Source organism: Arachis ipaensis, chromosome B01 (genome assembly GCF_000816755.2).
Source record: "Arachis ipaensis cultivar K30076 chromosome B01, Araip1.1, whole genome shotgun sequence".
In the NCBI taxonomy this organism is placed as follows: domain Eukaryota; kingdom Viridiplantae; phylum Streptophyta; class Magnoliopsida; order Fabales; family Fabaceae; genus Arachis; species Arachis ipaensis.
In genome coordinates this window covers 78,657,111-78,665,739 of record NC_029785.2, presented here as the reverse complement: position 1 = coordinate 78,665,739, position 8,629 = coordinate 78,657,111, and the positions used below count along the sequence as shown (strand labels likewise).

Below are 8,629 nucleotides of genomic sequence, written 5' to 3'. Positions count from 1 at the left end.
AGGTGTGTGTGTGGTGTTGCAGCTCAAGTTAGTTAGAGAGGTTTGTAACTAATTTGAGATGAGCTGGTACAACTGCCTGAGGTATAACTACTTTACAGTTACTGGAAGGTTCTAAAGGTGCACACTACACTAACATGCCCCCTCAAAACAAGGGCCTTCTAAGATCCTGCATCAAAAACTCTTAACAGGCTTCTGAACTTAAGGAAGGCTGCTGCTGACAGAGATTTGGTAAAGGTGTCGGCCAGTTGATCATGAGCTGAAATGTGTTTGACAAAAATTTCCTTCCTTGAGACATAGTCCTGAACAAAAGACTGGTTAAGTGCAAAGTGTTTCGACTTGTTGTGCAGAATTGGATTGGCAGATAGGAGAACTGCGCTCTGATTGTCATAGTACACCACAGGCTTGGCGGAGCAAGAAATTTTGATCTCAGTAAGCAGGTTTTGCAGCCAGATAATTTTAGTTATAGCATCTGCTATTCCTCTGAACTCGGCCTCTGTGCTGCTTTTAGAGATTGCTGTTTGCTTCCTGCTGCCCAGGAAACTAAATTTGACCCAAGATAGATACCATAGCCATTAGTTGATTTGTGATCGTCAATGTCACTGGCCCAATCGGAGTCACAGAATCCATATATTTGGATTCTGAGGCTTGTAGATCTGCTGAATCTTAGACCATACTGCATTGTGCTTGTTAGGTATCAAAGAATTCTTTTGACTACCTTCCAATGAGATTCAAGAGGGTTATGGAGAAATTGTGCCACCTTATTCACTGAGAAGGAGATCTCAAGTCTTGTGATTGTGTGATTGTGGCATACTGCAAGCCACCTACAATGGACCTGTATAAAGATGGATTGCTGAAGAATATGATAATTACAATAACTCTAGTAGGTTCAAGCGTGATAGAATATGACAATTACAATGATCAAGAATATATGGTTGTAGTTAATGAAAATTCTTTGCATATTTCAAAATTTGACAATTTAATATTAAAATTGATTTCATTTGAGCATACTTTTAAATTGCAAAGACTCTTGAAATTAGAAAAAAAATTATTTATTATTCATAATTTTTTTTGTGATAATAACGTATAGGATGAATTTCATCTTAACAAATATTTGGTTAAATCACAGGATTGCAAAAAAAAAATTTTTCCAAAAAACTGTTAGAAATGATTTATATTCATTGGCCCAACTTCCTTAAAGAAATTAAATAATGATGTTGATGTTGTTACATATTCTACTCAATTGGATAATAATTCTGTTTTTAGGCTATAGCATTTAAGACTTCGACATACATCCTCGGATATAGTGTCAATAGTCCTTGAAGATAGAAGAATTTTTTTTTACTATTTCAAGATCTCTTTGTAATTCTTATTGTTTAAGAAAGTCTAATTAGCTCCCATTTTCATATTCTAATACTTTAATAAGTCCGGCTTTAGATTTGTTGTACACTAATATCTAGGGTCCTGCACCATTCTTTGAATAAATGGATCAAGATACTATTCATATTTTATTAATGCTTTCTCAAAATAATATACTTAGATTTTCTTATTACGTAATCAATCTCAACTGCATTCAGTCTTTGTTTAATTTAAAAAAATAGTAGAACTACAATTTAATACAAAGATTAAGTTTATTCAGTCTAACAATGCAAAAGAAAATACTATTTTAACTAATTTTTTGATAACAAGGAATTGTCTCTCAATTTTCTTAACTGCAATTACACCAACAAAATGCTTCACCAGAACGAAAATACAAGCATATCACAACTATGAGGTTAACTGGCAAAGAATTTGATGATGCCAGAACGTTTGGACCATTAAATAATTCTAAAACAAAATATATTTTTTAAATTTTTTTAATAACTGCTAAATAGTCCTTATCTAATTTTAATTACAAATTAACCTCATATATTTTATTAAATTATAAAAATTATTTTTTATTTTATAAATTATTATTTTATCATTAATCTATTATATTTATTAACAATCAAAAACAAAAACAATAACGAATTAGATGTTTTATTGATCGTAATAAATTTTTTGGTTATTTCAATCGATTAAAAGATTATATTTGATCCGTGCCGTTCGTCCAGAGCTGTGAAATCATGTTTCTTTGAAAATCAATCGATTTGATTATCAAAACAATCGATTGAATTTCAGGTTTCGCATAACACAATCGATTGGACTACAGGTTGTTATCACAAAACAATCGATTGAAAATTGCAAGGCAGCATGGTTTTTGCAAAAATCAATCGATTAGTCATATTACCCAATCAATTGAACGATGACTAAAATGTGGGTTTTTAATAATTCAATCGATTGCTTATACTACCCAATCGATTGAATGCTTCAAAACAACCCGAGTCTCAAAATTCAATTGATTGGTTGTGTTACCCAATCGATTGAATTAATCAAAACAATTTGGATTTGCCAAATTCAATCAATTGATTGTGCTACTCAATCGATTGAAAGTTTCAAAGTAACTTGAGGTCTCACAATTCAATCAATTGGTTGTGTTACCCAATCGATTGAAGTTTGTACGTGACTTCCAATTCAATCGATAGGTATGAGAATTCAATCGATTGGGAAGTGATGTAAATGTGTTTTTTTCTGCATTCAATTAATTGGTAATGTAATCCAATCGATTAAAATTTGAAATTCGCTATCTTTTAAACTCAAACCATGCGTATTCACTCTCTCTCCCTGTTTTAAAACATCATAATATCATTTCTACACCTCTTTCCTCTCTCTAAAATTCAGAAAGCTTCTCTCTTCTTCTTCTCCAATCTCACCAACATCCACTCCAAACTACATACATATTATTAATCCTCATCCAAATTCTTACAAAACCCACTAAATCAATGATGTACTTCTTAAATAGAAATTTATTGCTTCGTGGCTTTTAAAATTTTTCTTTATTCTATGCACTATAGAAATATTTTAGTTTAAAAAACTCATATTTTTATGATGAAGTAATGTCATTTTTATTTATTATTTTAGCAACGTAACAATGCCATACATACATATATCTTTGCTGCTGCTGAGATGAGAGGTGTGAAATTGTAGAATAGTATATGTTTTTAATTAGGCATAGGAAGGGGCACATGCTATGCAAGCGAGGAAGAGAATAGCAGAAGAGGCACCATCCTCTTCCAAGCTGGAACTGCTTCTCTTGAACTTGCTTCCAGATTTTCCCTTGTTACACTGAATTATTTGTTTCTGTTGCTGATTCTGCTGCTGCTGTTTCTGCTGTTGCTGTTGCTGACTCTTCATTGCTTCTTCTACTTTAGACACCATTCTTTTCTTTCAAACTTGTTATTAGAATGAGACAGAAATTATTGACAAATAGTATTAGAGAGAGAGAGAGAGAGAGAGAGAGAGAGAGAGAAGTTGTATTGTGCATGGGAAATAGCCATTCAGCAACCACCACCTTTTATAGAGCTTAATTCAGTTAATTGCGTTGATACAAAACTACCCTTGCTTTCTGCCGGTTAACGCTTACTCTCATAAAGAAATTTTTTTTTAAGAATTAAAATATTTTACTGGCCTTCCTTTGATTTTTGTAATTTTTTTAATTTTGATTTTAGATTTGGTCTACTAAACTAAGATTTGAATTTTATTTTACTTTATTCCATTATGTACTGGCATCATCATTTAGTTTGTTATATCAATATTTAACTGAACAAATTAACGATAAAAATTAAGTTAGAGACTTTTTAAAATGTTATAGGAGGATATCGGAAAACCAAATGAAACTTTATAAAAACTAAAAACTAATTTAAAATATAATATTATATTATTTTTTCAAATTTTATAGTGTGGTCTTGTTCTAAGGTATAAACTCTATTTTAGTTAGATTTTGTTCGTTAATTATCTCATACTTCACTTTCAGTTTTTTTATATATAGCGTAAAGCATAAAAAAAGAGTATATACTTGAACATAAAGTGAAAGTAAAAGTAACTTGTACTTTATATTTTAAGGAGTATTTTGATTGTTGAGTTGACATAAAATTAGCCCCGGACCAGGCATATTCTCAATTTAAATGTGTGAATATATAGATTAATTTTTGAAAGAGGAAATACATACACTACAAGAAAAATACCTATTCAGCCACACTTTTTTTAAGTTACATTTGAAAAGCGTAGCCTATTCTATGAATAGGCTACGCTTTTCTCCGTGTTGCCTTTTTATATGAGAAAAAGATACACAATTGTGGCATCATTTAAAAAGTGTAGCCTTAGGTATTTTAGAAATCACTTATAAAGTGTAGCCGTAGGTTGATATCTATAGGTTCACTTTTTGTATCAAAGGGGACGCTTTTAGAGAGTAGCCTATTTATTAAGTTTTGGGTGCGTTTTAAAAGTGATGCCTAATGTGTCTAGAGCAAAAAATTTGACACTTAGTGAATTTTTTCCCTCTTTTCCCTGAAAGCAAAGTCACATACACTTAGTAAAATTTTTGTCATTCCCTCCAAAGAACGCACCTTCATTCATCCTCGCAACCCTGCCTCCCTGCACCTACTTCGTAAACCCTCGCAACCCTGCCAATTATTGTTCAAAACCCTAACTCCCCTTCCAATTAATTGTTCAAATGCACGCAGCCTTTCCTTTCACACACACACCCAGATCCGAGAGAATGAGTGAACCAGAGTGAGGAGAGGAGGAAGACAAAGATGAGAACACGAGCGAGAGAACAGAGAGTGAGAGGGGGTCACCGCCGCAACGCCGCTACAGCCGCCGCCATCGCCGCCGTGGAGGAGGGAGTCCGGAGGAGAGAGAGAGAAAGACGATTCACAGACGAGATGGAGAGAGAGGACGAAGACGTGACGCGAGAGAGAAGGAGGCTGTTCCGCCGTGCACTGTCGTCGCTCCTGGGGTCAATTGAAGCCGCCGCCGCTGCTAGGGCTTGCCATGCTCCTGTTCTCACTTTCGGCTTTGACTTCTCCACTTCTCGCAGCCTCGGTCCAAACGACGTCGCAGCAGCAATTACCCGCAAGATGTCCCAACTGAACCCTAACTCCTCGCGATGCGGCAATTGCGGCGGCGGTGACTACGACGTCTCTGTGGTCATCGATTCGGGCTCCAGTTGCGTGCAGACGGAGGGTTCGGAAGCTCAGTGTCCGTTGAAGTGTGGTAAAGTTGTTTTTGGCGGGAAGTTGAGTGATGAAGATTTTGATGAGATGCTGAAGCGTTGTTTGGGGAATGTAGGCGGTGGAGGGAAGGGTTATAGTGTTGTGGTTTTTAATGGGGACAAGGAGGAAGGGGAAGTGAGGGCTGTGGTGGGTAAGTACCAGCATGCGTGGGTACTCGGCCACGTTTCAGAGGATGAGGCGGCTTCAAGGACAGCTGAGACCTTTGCCAGGTTGTTTATGAGTGGCGGGAGTGAAGGGAATTCGATTCGCAGTGAGTTCATGCCGGTTGGTGCTGATGGCAGGTTCAGTTTGCTCAATGCAGAGCCACAAGATTGGATATATGATTAGTATGGATTGTGAAATTGAGACTCCATTTCAGTGTTCTTTTAATGAGGTTTTATTTCAATTTTGTTTTCTTTCAAAAACTAGCTATTGATGTTTTATAAATAGGAATTAATGTTCCATTTACTGACAGTGTAAAGTGTCACTGTCAGCAAATGAAAATACAATTAAGTGCCAGATTAGTATACCCTTTACAATAGTACCCATCATGATTTCTCACTTGCAATTTGATTGATGGATAGTGTAAAACTTTTTACATTGTAGGGCATAGAAATTCATCTTAGATGGATGATAAGTATTTATTTTGCTATATTGTATCTAGATGTGTTATTTATAAGTTAGGCACTCAGAATTCACATGTTTTAAGTGGTGACATAGAGGCTTTAACAGTTATTCTAGATCATTGTTGAACTGTTCTTTTGCTTTTATATGTGTTGTCATGAATATTATTAGCTTAGTTTTCTTTGAAAGAGTTTCATCCTAAAGTTTCTGTGGTGATCTTAATATAGGGGTTTTCATGAAATTGACAAGACTCTGTTGCATCCTGTGATCCAAGCTTTGCAACCTATAGCAAACATAACGGTTGAAAGCCAGGTATAGTCTTTTATACATGTGATGGTTAAAAAGTCGTGGCATTGTTTAGATTTGAATGATTTTCTTGTTCCTAATTGGCAGGTTTTATACTACACGCCAAAGTCTTCTTTTTCGTACTGGGATGATATACACGGAAGCCACATATTCAGTACCAAGGATCTTCCTTTCTTTGTATACATTCTCTTTGGTCTTGACTTATTTATAGTTTGTAGCAAATTTACCATTATTTAGTTCTAACTTTAGACCCTTTCTACTTTTGTATCATTGGATAGATGATGTGCCTTTCTACCCGAAAATATTTGATTTGTTGGCATAATTAGTGATTATCAGATAAAGTCACAGCGCTTTGAACATTTTGAAGTTCCTGTGTCTATTGAGTTATGCATATGTCTTTTGTAGAGATGGTTCAACTTACGTGAGTTCTTTATCACTGCTAATGCATTAGAAAGTATCTGCAGAACCTTGCAATTTTTCTTGTAGTATTTACTTAATATCTATCTGAGATACAACAATAATAAATTTGGTGATGTATTTGATGTAAATATTTTGATGTTGAACAGCTTAATTCAAATGAGTGGCATCTAGATACTTCAGTTGCAGCGGGAGGGAGATCTAAAGTATTGCAACTTGTGGTGTATACTCTTCAGCTCAATCCTAGATTTATTTACTTCTTTTCATAATCTAAGAATTCGTTTCTTCTTTTACTTTTGATAGCCTTCCTAGTGCTAGCATTAAATGGAAAAAAATTGAAATTTCTTCTGTCTCATTGTCTCTACTGCTATTACAATTCTCTATTGTGATTAGTTTGTTGATTCTGATCTGCGTTTAGACAGCTTACATTAAATGTTTCCTTGTATATAATGACAGGTATATATCATCTGCAAAGGAATGTCCTCTGCAATTGGAGCTTCCAAATGGAGATCTGTCCGAGACTAATGGCTTTATATCTTCTATTATTCATCTCACCTTCAAAATTTCCTTACTTTATCATTTTGTAATATTACATGTCTTATAAAATTCCAAATTTGTGATTGTTATGAAGAGCCTATTTTGGAATATTGCAGATGTGGGGTGGTGTTGTTGTATGGAATCCCGAAAGTTGTGTAAAGGATTTGGAGATTAAAGATCCAGACAAACGTGTGATTTCTCCCCAGGTTTTCCTTTTAGTTTGTTAACACTCATTAATCAAAATCTTCAATTATATACATCGAAAGTAACCTAATTTTTGGAAAATTTTATTCTGTTTATTTTCAACCCAGTGTAATAAGTTCTCATTAACAAATAATTGATATATCTGAGCCATTACAATTCAGTAATTATTTTAAAGCACTTTTATTTATTTTCTTGTTTAGATAGAGAATATTATGCTATTTGTTTATGCTGGTATACATACATATCATAAGTTCAGTTTCTGAACATGGTTTGAGCTAAAGTTGTTCCTGTGAAATCACATGAATGAATTTTTACCCTAAATCTTGATGGTTCTAAGTGAATGAATTGCTCAAGTTTCCAACTGCACTTTGCCAGCTTCAATAAGTAATCAACATTATGTTCCATTTTCGTTTTCTTTTGTACTGATGAGCGGATATTTTATACGCTTTTTGGGGTTAATTTCATATAGCTTTTAGTATGTTTTAGTTAGTTTTTAGTTTATTTTCATTAGTTTTTAGGAAAAATTCATATTTCTAGACTTTACTATGAGTTGTGTGTTTTTCTGTAATTTTAGGTATTTTTCTGGCTGAAATTGAGGGAGCTGAGCAAAAATCTGATTCAGGCTGAAAAAGGACTGCTGATGCTGTTGGATTCTGACCTCCCTGCACTCAAAGTGGATTTTCTGGAACTACAGAACTCGAAATGGCGTGCTTCCAATTGCATTGGAAAGTAGACATCCAGGGCTTTCAAGAAATATATAATAGTCCATACTTTGCTCAAGGATAGACGACGTAAACTGGCGTTCAACGCCAGTTCTCTGCCCAACTCTGGCGTCCAGTGCCAGAAAAGGATTAAAAGTTGGAGTTCAACGCCAGAAATGGATCCAAACCTGGCGTTGAACACCCAAAATGGCCTTATGCACGTGAATTGCTTAAATCTCAGCCCCAGCACACACCAAGTGGGCCCCAGAAGTGGATCTCTACACCATCTGCTATAGTTTACTCATTTTCTGTAAACCTAGGCTACTAGTTTAGTATTTAAACAACTTTTAGAGACTTATTTTGGATCTCATGACATTTTAGATCAAAACTTTGTACTCTTTGACGGCATGAGTCTCTAAACTCCATTGTTGGGGGTGAGGAGCTCTGCTGTGTCTCGATGAATTAATGCAAGTATTTCTGTTTTCCATTCAAATACGCTTGTTCCTACCTAAGATGTTCATTCGCGCTTAGCTGTGATGAAGGTGATGATCCGTGACACTCATAACCTTCCTCAACCCATGAACGTGTGCCTGACAACCACCTCCGTTCTACATCCGATTGAATGAGTATCTCTTAGATCTCTTAATTAGAATCTTCGTGGTATAAGCTAGAACTGATGGCGGCATTCATGAGAATCCGGAAAGTCTAAAC

General features: G+C 35.1%; 1 protein-coding gene and 1 long non-coding RNA gene across 2 annotated transcripts; both read left to right on the top strand.

Annotated features, from left to right (window-relative positions):
- On the top strand, positions 4,671-5,477 carry LOC107607948. The gene has a single exon (XM_016309843.1). It carries the CDS (start codon positions 4,671-4,673, stop codon positions 5,475-5,477), a length of 807 nt encoding a protein of 268 aa, XP_016165329.1.
- LOC107618443 lies at positions 5,955-6,723 on the top strand. The gene is made up of 3 exons (XR_001615236.2): positions 5,955-6,065; positions 6,147-6,236; positions 6,626-6,723. It is a non-coding gene; the product is annotated as an uncharacterized LOC107618443 (long non-coding RNA).

Bases quoted from the DNA above. Each gene is read 5' to 3' on its own strand.
- LOC107607948 (XM_016309843.1), top strand. From the start codon at position 4,671: ATGAGAACACGAGCGAGAGAACAGAGAGTGAGAGGGGGTCACCGCCGC.